The sequence below is a fragment of the Aulostomus chinensis genome, chromosome 10 (assembly GCF_037954235.1).
Source record: "Aulostomus chinensis isolate RoL2024-O1b breed Wild chromosome 10, RoL_Achi_v1.0, whole genome shotgun sequence".
Taxonomy (NCBI): Eukaryota; Metazoa; Chordata; class Actinopteri; order Syngnathiformes; family Aulostomidae; genus Aulostomus; species Aulostomus chinensis.
Genome location: NC_141329.1, coordinates 22848083 through 22873215, shown reverse-complemented (window position 1 = coordinate 22873215; position 25133 = coordinate 22848083). Strand labels below are relative to the sequence as shown.

Below are 25133 nucleotides of genomic sequence, written 5' to 3'. Positions count from 1 at the left end.
CTAAAGAAAAAAAAACAAATATATTTCCGTACTGATAAGTTTCAAAGCACAAAGCATGTGATCCTTCTGAAACACTCTTTTTAAAAAAAAAAATAGTGATGAATAACGTGTTTTATAAAGTATGCACATTTAAAGATAATTGGATTTCCCCTATTTGTATAAAATGTGATTGTCCACATCCCCAAAACCATAAAACAAAACAATGGAAAGCAGAGTTTCACTGAAGGCTGTTCAATCATCCTTCACGTATGAAGTCTTGGGCTTTCCTTTATTTTGAAATTAATTGTCCTTAAGGATCCAACTTGGCACCTGTTCCTATGAGTTTCAAACAACTAGCTAAGTCTTATTCCTCTGTGACACAAGATGTGTCTACCGTTTCTTCTACAATGATGTAACTTGCACAAGTTGAGCAGAAAGCACAGACCTTTTGAAACGCATTCAGAATGCTTACAAGGCCACACTCCATTCTTCAGATGTGCACCCACACTAGGTTGCTGTTACTTTTATGTAGTCTGACAAAAGTGACATCATTTTTAAGGGGGAAAGTGAAGTCGTGGCCTCATCTGCGATCTTGATTATGTTTTAATACTTTGAGGTCATCACTGGCTGTAATCATAAAACTCCTCTGCTCTTTGGGCAAAACTGATTTTGGTCTTAAATCTTGTTTATTGACAAAAGTTGTATTGATTACAATCCTTGACAGCTAAACTGGAGCTACAAACAAAGACATTTATCAGGTAAAAGCCTTCAAATACCAGTTTGTGCTGGTTTTTGCTTCCTTGCAGAGAAGTTCTGCGGGGAGACCTAAGCGACTAGAACTACTGTGCATCATGTACACGTCTCACCTCTCCACCAACTCTGGTTGCACTGTTTTCCTCTTCTTTTAATGGTTAAATATACATATTAACTGATACAAATATGATACAGATTCATTCACCTTGCAGGTAATAAAGTAGTGAAAATTGTCAGGAAGAGTCTGATTACATGCATCTCATTTTAATCTTTTTTTTTTTTTAAATCATGTTGTTGAAAATAAAATAATCACTACAACTACAAAGCCCTCAGAGAGTGCATACCTCTGCCAAGCAGGCTGAAAATAATAGCCAAGTCCTGCCAACGGCTTAGAGGAGTTTTCAGGATCTACAATTAGATCCAGATCGCATCCAAAATTCCATCACTTGTTCCATATTTGTCTGTTAGTTTCTCAGATATCCTGCTTTGTTAAACAGATCTGCTCTAAAATGTAAGAGGCTCACATTACGTCCTGATAATGATGTACAACACAATGAAAACTTTAAAAGCCGAACGCTGAATTGTATGTATCGCATGTAACATATGTACATTTGGGAAGTGAGTGTCTCCCCCGCTTCCTTACAGACATTTACCGTCTGTTTGGTCATTATTCCTCTTGAAGGTCATGTGACAATGACTCAATGACTTAGGACTTTTAAGGTTGTGAATGGCCGTTACGCTGTCTAGAAGCTGCCCGTTTGAAGTGTCTGATAAGTGTTTTGAGGACTACAGCTTCGGTCAAACTGCCTTTTATAACTGTCTCTTACCCGTGTGTCCTCGGAGAAGTGTCCGTTGTTCTTCAGCTGTAAGGAGACTTGTGAGTCTCAACCAGTAAGTTGCCATTGCTTTGTCTCCCTGTGCTTTCCTCGCTGTATCGCACTAAATCAAAGCGGTGCACTTGTTTTTGAGGGTACAGGGTGGCCATTGTGGTGGACAAACTCCTGCCTCCGGTGTTACTGAGTCAGATAAGACCATGTCCCCTCTCAATTGGGAGGTTCTAGGTTCACACCCAGACCTGGAGCCTGTCTATGCAGGTCGCATGTTCCCTGTGCCTGTGGGTTCTTCTTGGTGTTCTGGCTTGATGGTTCTCTTCCTGTGAACGGTCGTCTCTTGTTTGTCAGGGCTGTGACGGACTGGCAGCCCACCTCTCACCCAGTGACAAGTACAGTTAGTTGTAATAAATGTCTTTATTGATTTACTTGGTCCTCATATTGCCAATTATTCAGAATTATTATAAGCCCGGTGAGCATAGTTTCACAGTCTTCTGGTGGTTATCATAAAGGCTCTACAGGAGAATGGGTTTATTCTGTCAGTAAAACACCAGAGCCGTCAGTGGAGCTGCGGAGGTGTGGAGGAGGGGATCTTCCTCCTCAGCAGACACAATGCACACTTCCTTTTAATCATAACTATCAAAGCAGACAAGCAGGCAGCCAAAGCTGTTTTTTTTCCAGCTCTGGGGCAGAACGAGGCAGTGTTTGACGATCACACTCCAACCGCCGAGTATCGCCTATGGGGAGATAAGGTGATTACTCTGCCCACCAATTAGAGTGCTGTTTGCATGTCTGCTACTCTCTTCTGTTGTTTGTTACAGTAGCACTCCTTACATCTCTTGTCCCTGGGAGATACGGAGTAAATAATGAACTGCACACGTGTTTATGGGTATTAACATTACACGCAGACATCAATGTACACATGTAGGATACTAAGCAGTTCTGACTGATACAGAAAGACTCAACTTTGCCTGTAGAGGAGTTTTTATATTCAAATGCTTGTCAAAGTGCCCCTTCTTTCATTTTAAATCCGGCTTTTGAAATGTCTTGAATATTTCCTCTGACATTAATAATTGCCTCGAAACTGATTCTGACATCCATCTTGTGTTTTTTTTTTTTTCCCCACTCTTTTTCTTTCAAGCAGTAAGATGGGAAAGTACTAACATCAAACATTTTAAAGGAGGAAGGGGTTTTCTAAATGTCTGCCTGTAAAATAGATTCTTCAGAGAGACTTTTCCAACAATTCAGATCTCTTCTTCAGCAGTATTCTCCATTTACCTGAACTGAAGGACATAATTCATCATGTAATCAGTTTGATCCTGAACTTTTATGAAAGGTATGTGAAAGCTCTTTGTGGAGTGTATGGCATGAATTGCATATTACATTTGGTACAAGGTTGAAGAAGAATCCTAAAATCTATCCTCTGGGTCTGGGCTGAATTTTATCACGACCAAAGTTGAGGATGACTAATTTTTACTCTTGCCAACCGAAAACAAAACAAATTCATGTCTTTATTTTTAACTTACCTGTTTTATTTTTGTTGTTTTTATTAATGCCTCCATAATCTCAGGAATGCCTGGACTTCTTTCCACCTGGCACAAACATTCACTACAAATTTCAAAAAGATTTCATGGCAGATACTGCTTCTGCATATGGCAAGCTTTAATAACAAGAAATTTACCTGGTAAAATGATTTAATAGATGAATATTTGGAACAATAAACCAGGCTATAGCCCGTTTAGCTAAAACTAACTGCACATTTGAATATATTTTAAATACAAAGGCACATTACAGTATTGCTGTATTTCTTGAGTTTACCATATTAAGGTTTGTCTGACAGACTTGCTGTAGCTGAATCATCCCATAATAATGCTGTAAAAAAATTACTCCAACTTTTTAGGTCTCATTTCCTCATCTCTCGTCAGATCTTCCTCTCCTCCAGTCCTCCCTCTCGTCTCTCTTCTTCATACCTCAAATCCAGACTTCCATTTCTGTCTTCTTCTCACCAGTTCTGCTCTCCCCTCCCTCCTCTGGCTCATCACATATTTTACTTTGAACTTTTGCTCTTCACACCTTTCTCACTTCCCTCATCTTCTCTTGTCCAGTTTCCTCACCTCCTCCAGAGGTTTTCTCCCATCTTTTCCTCTTTCACCCTCGCTCGGTACCGTGAGCACATCTGCTGGCTCGTTCTGCTGTAATTGCTTTACTGTCAGGCCCAGCCAGTTTTTGGAGAAGTTACAGTGTGAAGCAACAGCCAGCAACAGTTGAGCTCAGAGCTGCGCTGCACGTGTCCATTGATTTACTATTTCAGTCAGAGACATAAGTGACATGACAGTCAGGTTGAAGATGTGGCTGTCTATTGTACTCTTGAGAGCAGCCGAGGAACGGCACAAAAACCAAGACAGCTTGAATATGGGGTTGTATTGGAGTGAAAAACTGGGGGAATGAGGGGAAAAGATAAATTAAATCATCTAAAACCTGACTGAATGTGATTATATTCAGAAACAGTGTAAAGACAGCGAGGGGAAGAGTTTCAAACGAACAACAGTGTGTCAAACAGAAGTGGAAAACACTTCTAGAAGGATTAATGTAAGATCAGATAGCAACTCTTGCAGCTGTTGTCATCATGATGAGTTCTTCCCAGCTGACCAAGGCTGCAGGCCATCCCATCCCCATCAAAGTGCAAGTGGTCACCAGGCAACGAGCACTTGACTTGACATGTACTGTAGTTCCAAGAGTTGTGTGTTCAGTTTGTGAAAGGAAATCTCTGCTGGCTGTGTGTCTGTCCATGTTAGTAGATATTTGATCTGTTCTGTTACACTTCCTGGAGTGGGACTCATTGCGTGGTGGAGTGGTTTTGTTGTGTTTTATTTAGCAAAAAAAAAAAAAAAGATAAAGTATTTAGAAGTGTGGAGGCAATGAGATGAGATCACAAGTGGCCACTGGAGATGGATCCCAATGCCAGGTGAAAACATGTTTATTTGGTGCTGTCTGCTTGTGATTGTTCACTCAGGATAAATGTCAGTGAGGAGGGCTTCACATGTCTGCTTACAAGTTCGAAAAGAGTGTTGTCTCAGCACACCTTAGTGATTTACCTCAGGGTGAGAGAAGAGAGGCGGTGTTTAAATGCGTGTCAGAGACAGAGAGAAGGGATGAAAAGGATGACACTACAAATCATTTGTATTCATACTTTTTGGTGTTCAACTATGAGACATCTTTCAAATCAAGTCACTTCAAGTCCTTTTGTATAATGCATTTTCAGTATCTGGGTGGAGGTGAGCCAGGAGGTCATCCGCAGTCACGGTGACCTCGAGATCGAGTGGTTTCACGTCCAGCCATCAGGTCTCCTTGGCTTGGGAGATAGCTGCACAAGGTCTGCTCTGTGTTAATCCAGACAACTTTATGATCCAAAGAGGACGAGGCCACCCGGGCTGGGTCCATACTCTCCTTGGTGAGGAGTCCATCTTATTAATGACCTGACGTCTTAATGGAGAAAGAGACAGAGGTCATCAGTGCAGCTCTCCTGCAGAGTCCCATCCTGCTTGAATCAGACAGACGTGCCGGTATCACACTGCTAGGATGAATAAAGTCTTATTGTACTCTATTCAAAATAAATCGGCCAAATCTTTGCTGTATCTGATACTTTGATTCACCATGGCAACGTGTTGGTAAAGAGCAGAGCCTCCGTTTTAATCCAATGGAATTAGATATATGGATGTGGGCCACAATGTAGATTTAAAAAAGAAGTGGAGTCAAGAACTTAACACTATTAGCCTACATTTTATGCATCGTACTCCTCATTTACGAGACTTGAATTCGCTTATTAAAGGATAAAGTGCTGGAATCCTACTACTACCACTACCACTGCTGCAGAATTTTGCAGCTGTATTGTAAACTGACAAAACACAGCTGCCAGCAATTGGACGTGAAAATATGCATCAAGCTATGACATAGTTTAGGCTACATGAGGAGTCATTGTCTTACCAGTATTTTTGATGGTTTACAGTGTAAAAATTGTCGGTCAGTGCATTTGTTGACATGGATTTGACATTTTTAAATCATGCTCCACAGCATTTAATGGGGATAATTGAGGGCTGTATGGAGGCTCTGCCCTACATTTACCCATCGTCATGATAGCTTTTATTTCATCCCCCACACACAAGCTCAATTCAGACTGAACGTACTCCTCCATGTTTGAATTGATGAATTCCGGTCAGCTGTTTTAGAATTGAAACCTTCGAGTTTGTTGTCCAGGTTTAATCCACTCAGAGTTCAGGCTTACAGTCAGAATTAGTAAAAGTTTTTGTAATTGTTTTCAGATTGAACAACGTGTTTCCTTAAGAGTGCAACCGGCTTCATGTAGGTTTTCTCTCATTTGTGTGTGATGTCTAGATGTCTCATCCGCTATACGTCCGATGCTCATCACAACAGGGTGTTCAAAACATAATTTTACGATATTTATTTCAGTCCCTCCTAAACATCTCCCTGGAAGTTACCTTTAGTCGTCTTTAGCTTCAGCCTCTTGTGGCCGGGATTAGTATCACAATCAATGGGTGAAAAGACAGAACATATTTTGCTGCTGAACATGTTTTCACTCATTCTTAAGTTTATTCATATACGTGCATCAAATCAACACTGTAACCTACGCGTAGGTTCAGGGAAACTCAAGGTTCAACTGCAACAACTGTGACCGGTCTGCCTCATCCCCAGACCATCCCCTGCACTTGTCTGAGCTCTCTTCTGCATTATATTAACTTCAGTAAATGAAACTGAAAAATGAAGTGTTTGTGAAAGTCCACAAATAGATTAAATTCAGCATCATTTAAGCCCCGCTGCCAAATAGCGTTCCTGAGGTGTAATTGCAGCTTGACACAGCCAGACCACCACTGGAGTAAAACTGTCATCTGCAGCGCTAGTCATGTGACTTTGCTTTGGGGTAGACCTCTTCTTCTTCTTCTTTTTTTTTTCACTTGCCTCTCAGAGCATTTGTTCAGTCCTTCAAGAACACACATATTTCATGACACTATGGTAACCTTCTATGGAGGCTGCCATCAATCAAAGCCTCAGCGTCGCAGCATCCTTGTGCGAGATGTAAAATTTACGGTAACAAGCCTCTATTTATCCCACCCACATGGACAGCACAGCAGTCACCTTCCTCACACATGTTTTGTAATCACGGTTGATTTCCTCCACTTTTTTTGTTGCTCATTTAACTGATGAGGTTTCTTAAATGTCAACAAATAAACATATCATGGGCGGTTATAAACACATTCTACATTATGTGCAGTATTTGTGCGGGATGTTCACTCACAGTATCTGTGGAGCTGATAACGATGTAACCAGATCAGTACCGCTGTACAATTTGGAGTGATTGACTGTCACATGGACATTAAGGTGTCAAAAAGCTCCACTGTGATTCATAGAAATAGAAGAAGTCAAAGTCCAAGAGGAGTGAATAATTTTTTTTGCAGACGTCCCTCATTTGGATTGCTTGTTTTGATTAAATCCATTATTTATGCTTGGAAATAAATAAATTAGACAAGCCGGATGGTTGAGTGATGGCGGAATCACTTTTGTATTTATGTTGATTTCAGGCAGGATTCTCTTTGCCTATTAGTTACACTCATCTTGCAGGACTGCGAGAGGAAGATGAATGCTGATGGATGTACGGATTTCAATGAGAATAAAGCAGCTGAGCTCTTCTCAACTGACTCTACGCACCAAAAGCACCTGTGATAAATCCTGATCTTGTGCCTCTTACATCTTAGATCTTATAATCTAGCTTCCCACTCTTGTTGCACCTTAACCTGCATCTTCGTCAGATATAAAATCAAGCTGGATTCAGATGCAGTTCAGTACGGAGGTCACGGAAGACTGGACAACAACACAGAATTCTTCACTGAGCCCGAGCCCTTCAACGGCCGCTCCAACTCCATAAAGGTACACATTTCCAACATCACACTTTGGTCTTCATCAAAGCTCATCTTTTGTTGAACAAGTCCAAAATGTGGAGTGCACTGCAATTACTAGTCCAGGGCCATTATACTGGAGTCCTGTCTCTGGACCACTTTTCTAATGAGCTGTAACACCATCCCACTATGCATATTAATTTTAACATTTCACGAGGATTCAGTACATTCACGCTGGAAAAATGACCAAATTAAGTAGTACTCAAAAATGTCAGTATGCATATTGAATGGTTTTTGAGTGTGCTGTCGAGGGACGCTATTGTCCCACAATGCAATGCACATCTGTAATGGAAGAGGTGCTCATGGCTGAACAACATCAATAGGAGTGGTGGTGAGATAGCTCTAGAAACATCTCCAATAAGAAGTTAAGGACAAAAACTTTAGCCAAACATTTTGCTCTCTTTCTTTCCAAATTTGCCAGCAGAATGAGTCAGCGTGAGTGAGCAGTATTGCTTCCTGTTATTAGTCAATGCACAAAATTAGAAGACAAAAGAAAATTGGCTGATTTTGTAATACACACCACAACAGAATGCCACATAATGTCATTAAATTGTGATGTTAAATAATAGCTTTTGCACATTTTGACAGCTGAAAGCATTCATGGCATCTGCATTCTGCTTAGCGGAGCCAGTTTTACGATCAAGGTTAAGAATTTATGACTTCCAACCCCCGACAGTCTGGTGAAAAGATGCAGCCGATGACTACACGTGATAGAGGAAGCTTGTATGTCTATGTAATTATGCCATTATGAAAGATTGCACAGGAAAAAAATTACTTTCTGCCTTGAGAAAAGTCTGTGGTGCTTCAGTTATACCTGCGGCTCATGATGAATGTGTGTATCTGCACCGGACAGAGGCTGAATCATGGCTGATGCCTGAATATGTTCCTTCAACTTCAGTACTTGAGAGAGTTACTTTATAGTTAATAAAATGAGATAACAGCAGGCAATATGGGAACAGCAACCACCTGTATTAGATCTCACTCTTAACTTTCCCCATGGCTGTTGTTAGGTCAGAGTCTGCTGTTGATTCTGTTTCACATCGCCCACCATTTCTGTGATTTATTTTATTTTGTAGCTGCATACCATACACGCCTCTGCATTTTCTAAAAGTTTAATTTGCAGCACCGCTAATACTGTGTGTGTGTGTGTGTATGTGTGTATGTGTGTGTGTGTGTGTGTGTGTGTGTGTGTGTGTGTACATGTGCTGAAAGATTGCTTATTTATTTGACAGCTTCTTAGCTCTAGCAGAGGTATAAGCTAATTTACATCTGTAGTCCCTGGGCAGGCAACAGAGATAATGTCTCCGTCAAGAAAATTCACACAACAGTATAAAAATACAATTACACTCCAAGACAATACACATTCACTGTAGCAGCCACATCTTCCCAACAACAGCAACAACATTTCACAGCGTTAAGGGTAAACAGTAACAATAAAATTCCATGTTAAAACGGCGTAATAGCTCCATGAATTTTTTTTTTCTGTGTATTGAAGAGAGATTTAATAAGTCATTTCACAGAAACTTTTATCCAAAGTGACTTACAAAAATGCATTTTGTCGGAAGTGGAACCAGCTTTTCATCTTGTTCTTTATCAGTAAAGACACCATGTAATGACGAGTCCCAGTGTTGAGGGAGGGAGGCTTCTGTTGTTGCTGTTGTAGAGGAAATGTGAGAAGAGAATTAGTTGAAGAAGGTTCCAGCTGCAGTCAACAGCTTTTTTTTTTTTTTCTGGAAACTGAGCAGAGGTACTGATGACAAAACAATCACAAGAACGGCTCCAGCCTACCTGGAATCCCTGATCCAGGTCTACTCTCCTTCTCCCCCACTACGCTCTGCATGCGAAAGACGCCTGGTGCTTCCAGCCCAGCGCTGCTCCAAATCTCTAGCCAGACTCTTCTCTTCTGTTGTTCCCAAATGGTGGAACGAACTACCCAACTCTGTGCGTTCTGCTGAGTCCCTCTCTACTTTTAAGAGACAATTGAAGACTCAATTGTTCAGAGAGCACCGAGGCACTGAACCTGACTCTTCTCCTCTTTGGGGTAGAATAAGTCAGAGGGTCCAAGACCCAGCACTTAGTGATTATGTAGCTCTAACTGTGTTATGTGATGTTGTATGTCTGTTATATAAAAATTTAAAAAAAAAAAAAAAGGTGGGGGGGCAACACTTCTTCTGCCACTAGATGGCAGTACCAGTGACCAAATCACAACTGAAGCACTTTTGCGCTTCCTATGGACTTTTCCTTAATTAGGTCTAAATTCTTGCTTGTGTTGTACGTCAGTTTGGACAAAAGCGTCTGCTAAATGAAATTGTAGAATTGTAGAATTGTAGAATTGTAGAATGCTTTGACGTAGGCAGGGAGCTCACCCCTCTATTGTAGTGCAAGAGCTGAGAAAAGTTGCTGTCTGGTGTGACTTTTGACCCTGTAACTTTAGGTTAGGGTCATGGCGACTGGCAAGGGTAGCAGAACAGAGATACATGATGAGGTTTGGATTCTGATTAGTTTGCTGGTAGGGAGTAGCAGACTGATAAACTGCCCTGTTGACCAGTACCAGATGAGGGGAGAAATGTGCAAGATTTTTTATTTTTTTAATTTTTATTTATCTTTTTTTTTTAAATTTTTTTATTGAAGACCAGACAGGCAGCAGAGTTCTGGATGCACTGTGCAGGTCTGATGGCAGAGGCAAGTAGTCCTGGACCAGAGCCTGAGCTGCCTCATTCACTAAGGAATGTGGATGCTGCTATTGACCAGAATTGAGTGTCATCAGCATAGACAGGTAGACAAAAACTTCTACCAGTATTTTTGATGTTATCTTGATTAGATATCTGTCAGTTAATTCAGGTTTTGTCTTTTTGATGTTCCATGTTTGATTTTACGGTCCAGAAAGGAGTTCATAGAGAGGGGATCTTTTGTGGTTTTAGTGTGTTGCACTCCCGTGCTGCTCAGTCAGAGGGGTGCCCCGACATTTGCCCTTGGAGTGCCAAAACTGATACTTTTAGATGGGCTACAGAGTGAAGGGACCACATTGTTAAAACGCCAACGATACCAAGATCTCAAGTTTTCTTATTGAAATATTACTTAAGCTTTAAAAAAAAAATAATAATAACAATGTAGCTGCATGACACACAATATACATTTACGTAAGATACTTCCTTTATATAGGAAACAGTTTTCTTGGCCATGCGACTAAAAATAAATTGGGTTTTTAATGACATACACAGTCAATTACAGTATGATTGTAAATCAGTTTTGAGTTTGAAGTATTAGGTCTATTATTACTTTTTTTTTTTTCTTTTTCCTTTTTTTGTGCTATACTTGATAGGCCTAATAAAACTTTATGGTGGGCTAATTTTAGCCCGTGAGCCCCACTGGGGGCAGTTCTATGTTTTACAATTCTTCCTTCTGTTGTAGCTTTTCATTGCAGAATTTCCTGTACATCTGGATGTGTTAATTAGGTGTTCTATCTACAGCCTTACACCTTTTTAATACCATATTCACAGCCTGTGTGCTTTACCCTGCTCCAACCAGCAGTTACCCTCCAGTCATTGAGCATTTTGTGAATTTAATATTTACCGGTTTTTCAGATTCTCCAGCAAACAATGTGAATTATTCATAGTGTTAGAACTTACCTTTTCATAGGCACACCTCTTATGCAAGCATAGCATCAAGAAGGGGAGAAAATATCTTGGATAATGAAGCACTGGGCCTCCATCATGGAGACTGCTTAAGGCTAATAGCATGAAATAGGTCACTCCTTAAAATATAGAAATGTAGAAGGAAACACTGATATGCATTCTGAGCAGACGGCTCAAGGATCTTCCTCCCGTTTGCCTCCTTTATTCCTGCTGTTATTTTTTTTTTTCTTGATTAAAATGCGAAGAGGCGATGAGATGTTTATGAATGAGGTCTGGAATGTGTTAAGAATGATCAGCAGTGATACTCCAGCACTCCATTTGTAACTCCGCTGATTGCATGTCATAGATCACACGTTGATGAATCCGATTAATGTGCGAGGGCAGTGAAACGGTCTGCACAGTCATGACTTCCCTCTATAGTTTTTCACTCCGGTGCCAGTATTCTTAAACTGTTTCTGTGGGAAAGCAGCATTGACGTAGCACCTGATAAGATGTTTGTTTATCTGAACTCAACTTGAACCTCTTCAGATCAATACTGCAAGTGTTAGTGTGTTTAATGGATAGAGGATATTTCTCTCTTCTAAGAGTCAGTAGAACCATTTTAATGCAGCAAAAATGTGTTTGGCAAAGTTCACAGTGCTATTAAGAGCATCAATTCAACATTTTTTTTTCGAAGATTTAGGCGACCTTGGTGAAAAAGATTCTCTGTTCTCATCAGTGTCTCAGTGCTTTTAGATGTTTCAGCAAGAAAGAATATTTTCCATATTTTTAAAACGGGGCCTTTTTTTGGTAGGGGGGGGGGTCTAAATGATTTATGTAAGTGGGACAACAATTATTGGGTTCAGATTATTATTCCAATTGTCTGCCACCACTTGGGAAGGACCCCTACAGTGATAGACAAGTGCCCAGCAAGTCTTAAACACGGAGCTAACGGGATGGGATTTGCTGGTGAGGTGTACCTGTTAGTGACGGCCGTCTGTGATGAGGTGAGAGTAAATTAAAGTGGATTTTCAAATATTGGCAATAAGATTGTCTGCTTAACTGGAATGCTTTCATCAGAGTTTTATAGGGTCATGAAAAACCAGGAAAAGTTATGGAATATGAAAATAGCCTCTTTTTTTGGGGGCTTGGCGAATTTTTGGAAGAATAAATAAATCGTGGGAGTTTCGGAAAAGTGAATGAAATTTGCTTGCCGAATACTTGTATATCTGAGTATGTGTGGTGAAGAGTTATGTTTACTGAGGAAATCTAACGTTAATTTATTTAGGGGGATGACAAATGAGGGAGAGAGACCTTCCGCCTGGAGAGGTGAGGTCATATTATGAGCTTAGGTTATTGGCATCAGTATACATGAAAGCATAGCTCAAGCTGGTAGTAAATGCTGAATCGTGCTTTTTTGCAACACGCACGTTAAAGCCATTTGATTGTTGTTTCATTGAACTTATTCTGCTCCTTCCCTAATAATCATTTAGATGTAAGGACATTGGTTCAAGTCGTACTCTCATGGTTTGGCACTACATGAATAAAACTGACCTCACTAGGAAAAAAAGGGCCCGAGTGTAAAAGCACGAATTATACTTTAAGGATATTCTCGAAATCTCTCGGATATTTTTGATCAGGTAAAACTGAATCTGCACGGCTTCACCTGTGCCCTTCTCAGCCCAAATGTGAGGTTTACCTAAAAAGTCATCTGCTAATGCTACCGTCATCATGGATTACCGGGGAAAAGGAAGTGAGCGGACTAATGCTGACAGGGAGGAGGGAGGCAGCAGGTTGGGGACTGTTTTCACATATTATATCTGGTTTTCAGGTTCCCTTGTAGCACGGTGAGGCTGTAGTTTTGCATAAAGATGCTTCGTCTTCTCCTCCTCCTCCTCCTTTTCCTCCTCCTCACACCTACCTTGTTATGACAAGAATAATCAGACAAGAGCCTCTGTGGGGGCTGCGAAAGGTGCCCACACCTTCCATGTTTTATTTAACAGTGGTTGCTTTCAAAGTCCTGGCAAACTTCTCTCCTGTGTTTCTTTTTTTTATGTCGGCTCTCCTGCCTTCTCATAGCAGAGTGGGTATAAACTTGTATATTCTAGAAGAATGCATCATTCCTGCGACACCAGCAGAGTAGAGAGTATCTGATGGTTCGGCAGGCTTCTGCAAGCATGTTTACCAGTCGTGGACTGTCTTCATGTGATATTTTTAGCCCTATTAGTCATGTCTCTCTGCCCGTCCTAAAGAAAACAGTAAAGTGAAAAATGCCCTGATTTCTATGAAACAACAAAAAACTTGAACAGAATTGTACTTGATGTGATGCTTATGGTGGGCGGCATGGCTCGGAGGAAGAGTGCCGTCCAGCAACCGAAGGGTCGCTGGTTTGATCCTCACTTCCCCCGGTGACCATGTCTAAGTGTCCTTGAGCAAGATACTGAACCCCTAATTGCTCCTGATGACCATTGATGGACTGGCGACTGGTCCAGTGTGAACCCCGCCTCTTGCCCAATGTCAGCTGGGATAGGCTCCAGCCCCCCCCCACCCCCCCACCCCCGACAACCCCTAATGGATAAGCGGTATAGAAACTGGATGGATGGATGATGCTGGTGGTACACAGCCCTGCACAGTATGCTTGAAAAAGATCAATGTCGTGGCAGAGAGTATCAATACTAGATGTGTTGCTGCTGTTCTTTTTTTTTTCTTTTTTTTAATTCTCCCTTAAATGGAAATGGATTCATATGTACATGTTTTACATTATAGACAATGTGCTTCTTTGTTTACTCATTGGTTGCATTTTCTTTTAAATTTAAATTGAAATTTAAAAATGTGACCGTTCAAGATTCCGTTAAATAGCAAATTATTAACATCATTTATCAAGCATATCATTTACTCAGGATATTTTCACTGAAAGATCTAATGTAGTTTAGAGGAATGCTGCACGCACACACACACACACACACACACACACACACACACACACACACACACACACTCACACTCACACACACACACGCACGCAATGACTGCAAAATAATTGCACTGTTACCAGTTGTGTTGTTGTGTGTTCAGGGGCTATTGTTTTAGTAAAATGTAATTTGATTAAGTTATTTGCCAACTAGACAGTTCGGTTTGAGTTTTCAGATTTCAAAATAAAATGCTGGGAAAAAAAAACCTTGATGAATAATGAGCAGCTTCAAATTTGTTTAATAAATAAGTTGTCTCCTTTGACAGTTTCTAAAAAAAAAAAAACAGAAGGATGATAATAATCTGAAGAAAGGAAGAGAAGGGAATTCAGGGAAGTGGGAAAAGTTAAGTGGCAAAAGATCAAATCAAAAGACTCCTATTGACGTGAGAAACATCGGAGTTTTATAATTGATATTCATGTTTTGGTGCTAATGAGCAAATTATAAACTAAGATGGTGAAAAGAGGGAAAACAGAGCTGCTAGCATAGCTGTTTACTGTATCATCTCATGACATACAAACAACACACGCTTTTCGATTGTCAGTTCCGCGTAGCTTTGCATGTGTTGATAGAGATGATCAGAACTAAAGTGGAATTTTCAGTTATTTTGAACTCCTCTATGTTCTAATTATGACTGATATGATACCATACACTCTCTTGTCCCTGTAGGGAAATTTTCAAATGCGTCACGCAGAAATGACTCCACAGTTAAAACAACAAACCGCGTATGTACAGAACCAGCTGCAACACATATTCAACATCCCAGTGGAAAAACACAGCCGAAAACTATTGCACAGCCTCGAGCAGCACTGTTTTAAAAGCTTGGCAGAAGCAGGAACAGATCAGTTTTTAAAACGGTTGAGTTTACATTAATCCTATTTATTGGGATTCCTTATTATTATTATTATTATTCATTTAAAATTCTGCTTTAGAAACATTGGTGGTTTTCATAGACCTGCACTGACGATGTTTCGGAGTGAAGAAGGAAAAAGAAGTTGTATTTTTCAGATCGGGAGCAGAATTTTGCTCGAGTGGAGTCTCAGTTATCTCCAAGTCATATTAATGTTTCTACACAGTCAGATCCTTGGTCTTTGTACAACCTGCATGTACCAAAGTGCTTACAGGGACTTGATCTTTGTTAAGTGAGTAATGGAGCCAAACAGAAACATGTCTGGAGAGTTAAAATGCAGGAGTAGTGAGGGAATGCTCTTGCCGGCAGCCGGGGTCAGGAGACAAGAAGCTGACTGGATGATATATCCCTGTGAAGCACCTCATGAATCCTTTATCAGTATGTTTGAACATTGATCAGATTGAGTATTAGCCTGAAGGCTGGGCTCTGCTCTCAAACTGAGTTGAAATCCATGTGAATGTGATATACAAGAACATCCGTAAGACAAAGAAGTCAAAAAAGGACGAGTAGGACTGGCTAACTTTCTACTGTTGCTGATTTGGTTTCCTCCCCTTCACCTCCTCAGCGCATTTGGTTTTGCAGCTCTGATAGTAACACTTGGAACAAATGTTCAGATTTGCAAAAGGCTCTCTTGTACAGTAACTGCTGTTTGATCTGATGGCTGGTAGGAACTGCTTCGATGTGAAACGTCTGAAGTGGTAAACACCTACTCCAAATGACTCATCAGACAGCAGAGGCTTTATGGGCAAACAAATCCAGTCAAATGCTGGGGGACCAGGAATGTTTGTTGTACATCGCCTTCAACAAAACATCGACAGTACGGTTTGGAGAATGTTAAAGTGGGTGATTGGAAGTGTAATTTCATTACTGAATTGAATCATAGCTTTGCTTGGCTGTGAATATGAACCTAAAAGAAGATATCTCAGGGGAATCAAGATAACTCTCCCTGAGTGCTGAATAACCTTTTTCTACAGACAGTGTTGTCTGCTTTAATGGTCGGCTCCATATATCTGAATACCTGGTATTCCTCGATGGTGGCCATAGCAACGTGAAAATAAATCACTTGCCACCACAGTTAAATTGACGTTTAAGTTGAACCATATAGAATTATACATGATGATCATTTTCCTGCTGATATATATGTCTTTGAGGCTCCGCTGAAAAAGCCTAAGTTTGAGGCTAAATGTTCTTGCATGTTGTGGGCAGTTTTTGAAAGTTTGATCCTTAATTCTCAACATTTACCTTCGTCTATTTCATGACTTTGTGGTCCTTGTGCAGACTTATCAGACGTCTTAGAAAATAAATGCCGTGTTGTAATTTAGGAAAGGAGAAGCTGAGGGATAAAACGCACCTCCTCACACCTACGCGTATCGGCTGTTACCACCTACTTGATCTGGTTTGACTGTCAGTTTAAGCCTCTTTCCCACCGGACGAACAGCCCACTAACATCAGGCTTTTGGCTGCAATGGGAACAGCTTTAATCTGCTTTCAGTCCCGGGTCGGCTCCAGCTCCAGTCAGCAGTCGATGGGAACACAAAACCCAGACAAACATGGTCATTTTCATTTGGCTTCTGGTGCTTCCGATCTCCGACCCACATACGAAAAGTGATCGGAAGCGATCGCACTTCCACTGTCAACGTTAAACATGCAGACAAGAAATCCTGTTTTCTGTAACTTCTTCAACTTATTGTCATTTTGGCCACAAATTCAACCCGTCTGAGTGCACGCGCTGACGTCATTCACTCAGCAATGAGTTTGAAAAACAGACTGCAGCTAAAAAATAACCCGAAACCAAAACTCCATCACTGTCCGCCATGCTGTTTTTTTATGACTACACGTACCAAAGATTGCATAAGAGCCAACAATGCAACGCTCGGGTGCTATTTTCACAATATTTGTGAAATTATTTCTGGTGTGTTGACTGCATTTGTGACGTGATGTGCAAAAACAAACAGACAAACCCCTCGTGTGCAGTGGTGTGAGCGGTAAAAGTTTTGAGGGTTTTCAGGTATTTTGGAATAGATTCTTTCTCTTTGTGACTCTTTTCTCTCCCTGCTACTGTAACACATTTGAACACTGTTGAGCAGAGGTCACCTTGCTGCTAAGCTTGATTACCAGAAAATAATGATGAGATGGCACTGACAAAAAAAAACAACAACAAAAAAACAAAAAAAAACCCAATAAAAAAACGTGTTAACTGTGATGGGAAATCTCATTTGCTTTAATAGATTGTAATATTATGTGGAAATTAATTGATTGAAACTGAAGGACGCCTGCAACTGTTGCCTCTCAACACTTCCGTCTGACTGTTGTAATTATCAACCTTCTACCGGGTTTTATTGATAATTAGATTACTCTGTAAAACAGTGTCGCTCTGTATCTCATTCTGTGTTCTGAAATGTGGTACAATAAATGGTATATAGGGATGTAAATGCTGCATATATTAACACATACAGGTTCTCAGGAGGAACTTGTTCAATAACTCCCACGTATCGCCGTGTGGCTGGAGCGATCGGCTCCTGAGTATGGAAGTTGTTACTGTTTCTTTTTTGTTGTTGTTCTTGTTGGGGAAATAGAGGCTGTTGACATATACCAGTTTCAGCACACCGGTACCGTTTGTCAGGTGCAATGATTCATTTTGCCTTTCCTTTTCACTTGGTGGTGCTTCTGCATTGGGACTCTCCCACTGTGACTGTTTAATTAGTCACCAATGTCTGTGTCAGTGTTTCGACGGCGGGCTGCTTGACTCCCTCTGTGACTAACTGTTGCCAAAGAAACACATCCACAGCGAGCTCCGATTCACTGATGCCGAGGGGCGGCTTGAAGAGTTCAATGGGTGATTGAATTGTTTACTGCTCCGCTCTCTCTTCCCGTTTTCTGTTGGGAAATAAAGCATCATTTATGTCTGCTTGATTTTTCCGTTGGCATAAATCTGAAATGACTAATAGTGCGCGGTGGTTCCTTCCCTCCAAACGGTGCTGAGAATATCAAAAGGATTGATCAAAGACTTTATTAGCTACACTGCTCAAAACCAACACCCCCGCTAAGAATCCGACATTTCCACAGTCATTCTTCCTGGTTTGTGGTGTGGTTATTTTTTGCTGATATGTTTTCGATGCTCCGGTCCAGTAAAACTTTGGGGATTCCTTCACCTCAGCTTAAGCATGCTAACATCTTCACAGCATCCCAAATTTATATTTGATTTATCTGGATGTCTCTGTGAGAGAGTGTTTATGAGGCAGCACACACAGTTTTGGGTGAAGGAGCGTTGTAAAAACTGGTCACCTGGACTGATGAAATCTCTGCTGCCTCATCTACAGTGAGATGTATTATGCTTCAGCCTGCAACTCAACGTTTTCACATGAACGCCGCTGCACCAACTCACAGACACTCCTAGCAGTTGTGACACCTCCTGCAGATCTGCTGACTCTAGTGCACCCTAGAGGTCACACTCTGATTATACCTCTCTAACCTTGATGGTCCTCTACAATCAAGGCTGCAGTGTTTGTCTCTACTGGGGAGTTGCAAACCCCCCCACCCACTCACCCCCTGCTCATTTACTCCCCTTCTCCCTCCTCTTTGCTTAGCCATCATGTTGATTGTGATCAAACCTCATCATCAAGCGCCCCCATGTCTCACCTTTAAGAAAACATAAACGTGAAGTTTCAACAATCTCAGAAATCAGAGATCTCGTTATCATCATTGGTTCTCAACTGTCATCTCACTTGTCTCCCCATTTTCTTCCCTCCCACTCTCTCTCTCTCTCTCTGTCTGTCTGTCTGTCTGTCTCTCTCTCTCTCTCTCTCTCTCTCTCTCTCTCTCTCTCTCTCTCTCTCTCTCTCTCTCTCTCAGGTATACATCCCCTGCAGAACAGCTATTGTCCTGGCCAACGAGGAGATAGATTACTGTTATTAAAGGATGATTGTCTCCACCGAGACGAGGATCGAGAATGGATTCCACCCTCAAACTGAGTGTTAACAATCACCTTCATCTTAAAGTGTCAACCATGCACACCACCCAAACCCGCTTTTTGTGTTTTGTCTTCTTTTTTTTTTTTCTTTTTTTTGTAAATGGGGAAAAAAAAGAACAATTGTGCTTTCAAACACCGTCTGCGCCCTTAGATGCTGTGTAACCCCTTTTAGATCAGTCCATTTGGGAAGCATCCAGACGAACCAGCTAGACGCTAAAACCTAAAAACCCTGCCGAGTCCATCCGACAGTTGCCAGCCGCCGTTTACAAGCTCTGTTGAATTTGGCGTGTCATCTGAAACACACGTCCAGCCACTGTGGCACGAAGCAACACAAGCATTCATTTATTCTTCTTAGGAAATGTGATTTTCAATTTTATTTTATGAATTTTGAAAAATGTTTATGTTTAATACTGTCAAAGACGGAGAGATTCACAGAATCACAAGCTCTTAAAAATATAAATGTCCAGATGCTTATCCGTCTTTAAGTAATTTGCATTTGGGGACATTGTAATTATAAAGATATAATAATTTGCACAAAATAATGAGCAATTTTGAATTATGATAGTTTCACGGGTATCTTTTTGTCGTATTGTTTAAATTAATGTAGCTATTGGGAGTATTTCTGTGGTTATTTATGGCTGTAGTTATCAAGACTTAATTTTCAGCTAAAGCTGAGTGATATAATCACTTTATTTGGATTTTTCACAGTGTTTTACATAATGAGCAATAATCTATTTACCTGAAATACTTTTTTTTTTCTCACCGTAGCATATTTTGTTCCACAGCGGATCATGAACATAATTTGTGTCATGAATTCCACTCTCTGTACTAAGAATTTCGACTTCTCCTGTGTGGTTGATACTGATGATCGACACATCATTACTGTGGGCGAAGGCAGTTTTATGGGGATGACTCACAGAGCTGACTTCTTTAAGATACTATGATTTATGTGCACCATGTTCACAAGGTACTGTAGCGTTCCCCGGGGAACTCAGAATCCTGAAAAACACAGAAACAGCCTAAATTCACACAGAGAAAAATACGTGCCTCTTCCAATTATTTCCAACTTTTCTGACTTTTGTCTCCACATACTTGATGGCTGAAGATGGCAGAGAGCAGCTGCAACACGTAGCTTGTGTTCCTGCGGCTTTTCATGTGAAAGCGCCGTTCCTAAACGAAAATGCGGACAAACCGCGGAACATCGCTGATTATAGGTGACTGTTTTTGTGACTGCTGAACTCAGTCATTCAGGCGAAATGTGCAGAAATGGTCTTTTTATATGAAAGGTTTCATCTTTTGAGGTTTTGTTGTGCGAATGAATGTGATAATTGGGAAAAAAAAAATGTTTCCAGCCTTTATGTTTCCCAAGCTTCCTCTGAAAAGTCCCTTGTTACCGTGAATAGATGTCTGGGCCAATTTCAATCACTATTCGGGGCCCATTTTATTAAGTGGTGCTGTTATAATAATAATACAAGAGCTGATTTGGGGCATCCTGGATCTGGGACTTTTAGTCCGCTGGACTCAGTGCAGTTTAAGTTTGCAACAAACAGGGATTTTGCATTTGGTCCACATTACTTTCAAACTGTCACATTGTCAGATTAGAGAAGCCACTAATGATGCTGTGTGTGCAAAGCGGTTCTCCTTTTCCAGTTCTGTCCTTAGAAAAACCATCTGTGGTGTCATTGTTCAGCTACAGCCAAGTATCACCCGCCTTAACACATTTATTCACTTGTCACCCACCTCAGCTTCTCCCCTCTCTCCCCCAGCGCCATCTCACAGCATGGTAGTACACAAGATACGTTGAGCGCATGTGACCACGTGAGTCCCGGTGGCACCGTGCATGAGCCAACAATGAATGGGGTTTTTTGTCGTTCACTTCCTGTACATTTGGTCCGTTTCCCTTCACGCATCAAGCGAACAGAGACCCCATTTTTGTACTGACCAAATTTTGATTCGCATCTGGGTTTTTCGAGCAAAACGCAGCAAGGTTTCTTTAAAGCAGATCAAAGACCTCAGGTGGGAAAAGGACTTAAAGCGGAATTATTGATGTGCTGCTAATAGCTTCCGTCCTCCTGTAATCTTCACTTACTGCTGTATTAGTGTGGATTCCTGTCAGGAAGATGATACTGGTGTATGTGGCTGGGTTGGATCCAGGAGAAAACATTTAGAATCAAGACCACCTTCCTGGATGAAGCCAATAATCTCATCCACATGGCTCCAAAATAATGTCTTTGCTGTGTGTTTGACCGTAAAAATGAATCGTCTCATCATTTCACTTTTTTTTCAATTTCAAGTACAACTGATATTATACACCCTTTAACTGTCACAAAATATTTCTTTTAGTATTTTTAATGATAATGAATCATTGTGTAGTTGTAAAATAATGGAGATGTACAATCGGAGAAGGGACTCAGTCCCATCCAGCACTGATGGAGATGTAGGAACTCCTGCAACGTGATCATTTGTCTTGGAGAACTTGATACAAACCTGTTCTTGTTATTCGTGATTTATTGATTTTTATTCGAACTCCGACCTGCCTGTCATTTTTAATCTTTATTGAGTTCTCCCTTAAAGCTTTTCTCCATTTTATGAGATATTTAATTTGCATCTATTTTAAAAGCAAACATCACCAAAGAAAGCTCCACCTAGATTGTGATGGTGCTTTCAGGGATAAGATGCTGGCTCCAGTTTTTCAGACTCATCAGTAGACATTCAATCAGTGTAGCATTATTTGTTAGCAACTATATTTGAACACATATGCAACAGTAATGGTCCAGATCAATGGTAACAGAACCGAGTGCTACGGCGTGTTGTCGTTCTTCAAGGCTAACTTTCACGTTCCCTCTGTTACAACACAATGGGGATTTTACACTGAATATGTAGTTGTTGCTGAAAATAAAGTCTGTGCAGAGCAAAAGTTCATGAGATGAATGTTCTTTTCAGCATAACAAATTTCCCAAATCAACACCACCAGCCATTACAAGTAGAAAACCAGCTTCGTGCTTCCTGCTCTCTGCATTTGTAATCTCATTAAGCCTCTTGTTAGCAATTGATTTTTTTTTCTTTTAATTTCCGAATAAATAATACATTTCAAATCTTATTTCAGGCATTTAAAGGGTGACTCGTTCAAAAATCCTATGGACTGTGAGACAAGGGAAGCAGATGCTCAACAATGCTAGCTCACCTCTGGGTTTTATGGCTCATTCACGTCATGTCATGTCATGTCGCAGTAGAGCATTGAAACATGTTCCTATTCCCTCTGCTCCAGTCAGCTGTTCCTCTTCGAATCATGTTACTACGCTAATTCTCAAACATCCACTTAAAGAGCGCCAGTGCTGTGTGTTTTCCCACTTGGTATCAGCAGCTACTCCTCAACAGACCCGTACAGTGTTGCTCGAAAGATGGTTGTCTTGTATGAAAACTGTTTTTTTCGCACTTCTGTGAATATGTTTATGGTGTTATTCAGAGCAAATGCCTCACTGATTCCCACAACATAATGTAAGCAGGTTGAAACATCTTATGAGATTGTGAGATAGCTAAATTTACATTTCCTAACCTTTGTGCTGCTCGCGCTTTAGAGTTTCTGTTCTGTTACAGAGATACAAGCGTCTTGTTAATAGCAGGTGTTCTGTGAAAAGCAGCTTGGGAAGGTTAGATATGGCTTTTGTTGATTCAAAAAGGTGTTGGTTCAGTTCTGAAGGGTTCAGGTTTGGGTTTTTTTTTTTTTTTTTTCCATTTCTCTGCAGTATTTCACATTTCTTTTTTTAGGTCCATGCCGTGCACATCTTTAACTTCAGATCTGGGTAGCTCACTGTTTTCTCTCCCTTCACTGTCAAATCTAATAAATGAAAATGCCTCTCTCTATTTTTTAAATTCTTTGTTTTTGTTTCTGGGTCTGTTCTTGTCTGCAACTTTTTAATGTTTAAGTCTAATACAGGGGATCCAACTACCACAAAAACAGAAATACACACAATATAATGCACTATCACCACAAACTACACTCTCACTAATTACCAGAAGAAACCGCATGAAAAGAAAGACGATGAAAAAGTGAACCACAGGCTTTGAAAAGTTATGTGCTTGGTGATTTTATGTAAATGGGACGGAATTATCAGTATTATTCTGTGCACCCCCTGTAAGGCGACGTAGGCTGTACATGGTGTTGTGTGTGAGAACGTTTCAGATGAAACAATAAAAAAAGAGTGTATTCTGTGCCGTAATGGTTTGTCTGTGTTTTAACGAGCTTCAAAGAAATGCCTATAGGGAAAAATTCAGAGAATGAATGAGACTGCACAATTTAGAGAGGGATTTCACTGTGCTGCGCTACATGTGATGATATTTCAAACTGTTGTTTTTGTTGTTTTATTGGCGAGGGAAACGCACTAGTGGCGTGGGTGTCGACCTATCTAAAGGCAAGTCCAATCAGCAGGACTTCAATGCTGTAGATAGATCAACTTTTCATGGGTTAATTCAGTGAGCAGAACATTAAAATGCTCCCAGCTGGCTACAAACATAATTGGAAATCTTGGGTTTTATGTTAACCAAAACCCATCCATCCATTTTCTTCTGCTTATCCTGTTAAGGCTGGAGCCCAGCCGAGAGGCGGGGTTCACCCTGGACAGGTCTCCAGTCCATGGCAGGGCCAACACATAGAGACAGACAACCATTCACACTCACACCTACGGTCAGTTTAGAGTATCAATCAGCCTCGTCCCCTCTTGATGTCTTTGGACTGTGGGAGGAAGCTGGAGTACCAGAGAGAACCCACGCAGGAACAGGGAGAACATGGAGACTCCACACAAAAAGATCCCCTGCCTGAACCAGGACTCGAACCTGGAACCTTCTTGAAGTGAGGCGGCAGTGCTCAGCACTGCACCACCGTGCCTCTTCAACCAAAATCCAGCATCATCTTCGTACATCATAATGCTCCGTGACACGCACAACACTTAACATCGTTATTTTGTTTGTTTTAAGCTCAGTGTTGGAACGGCATGTCAGATCGTTCAACATTCAAAGTGTAAAACATAAGACACCCGGAGAACACCTTTGTAAATAAAAACTACTTGTTGAAAAAAAAACAACATTCTTAATCAATCTCCAAATAAGGAGAAATACACGTAGGTCTTCCTGACAATGAACACAAAGTAAAACGACATAAAATATGCACGTTATCTTGGTTTCTGCTCATTTGTTGTTGTTTTTTTAATTTTTGCAGAAGTGTGTGTGCTGCGCTCACATTGACTCATCATTTTTCATGCGGTAGTGCTGCTTAAATGACCACAAGAGGGCAGTGATTCGCTGTACACGCTAATACGCTAATCCCCAACAGCTTTGCTAACCATATAGACCATGACCAGTGGAGAGGGTAGTTTGAAGCGGTCATTAAAACTGTCGATCATTTGATCAGTTATGACGTTTATCAGTAATAAAAACTAGCGTTCTTATCTTCACCATAGTCTCTGTTCGTTCTTTGTACTTTGAAAATATTTACCACATCGACAGCGGTAAGCCTAATTCATCAATGTTGCAGTTCCTCTGTACGGCCACTAGACGGCGTAAAGATATGCGATTACAAAGAAAACATGACCCAAAAAAAATGTTCTATTTGCTGTCGCAATATATGCCAAGTTTTAAGTATATTCACTCACATTTGTAAGGACGGATTTGACATGTCATTCTTCTCTGTGGTCACAGCAGGGCAGCAAACTCGCAGTCCAATAGCGTCAAGTAAATTGTAAAACACAATACATCCGGAAAATACTTTCAAAGTTAAACTCTCCTACTTGCCTGAAGAAAGAAATTCAAACGTTTCCAAAGACGTACATTTATGTCATACTTAGTTCTACTGATATTGATAATTTGGCAATCTTAATTTAAGGAAATTTGAGTCCAAAAGCTTCCTGATTTGTGCATAAAATGCGATGCTAACAAGGAAGCAAAATATTGTGAATAAATATGTCTTTCTTCATCTTAGCAAGGATCAATGTTATTAACAGCATCTGAATGTAAATGTGAGTTACAAAGAGACTCAAGGGCTTCAATAAAGGGGCTAACATGGTCAGTTTGTTATCTTCTTTTAGTTGTTCATTCTTTAAAACTTAATGCAATTTTGATAGGGCCGAGAAAAGGATCATCAGTC

At 40.6% G+C, this 25133-nt stretch overlaps 1 protein-coding gene across 1 annotated transcript in view; it reads left to right on the top strand.

The window, feature by feature from the left end:
- gbe1b (glucan (1,4-alpha-), branching enzyme 1b) overlaps window positions 1-23208 on the top strand; it is a 96820-nt gene extending 73612 nt beyond the window's left edge. The window contains exons 15-16 of the mRNA XM_086216501.1: window positions 7385-7502; window positions 18877-23208. Coding sequence (XP_086072627.1) covers window positions 7385-7502; window positions 18877-18939 — 181 coding nt within the window. The 3' untranslated portion in view covers window positions 18940-23208. The remainder of the gene's footprint in view (window positions 1-7384; window positions 7503-18876) is intronic.
- The last annotated feature ends 1925 nt before the right edge of the window (window positions 23209-25133 follow it).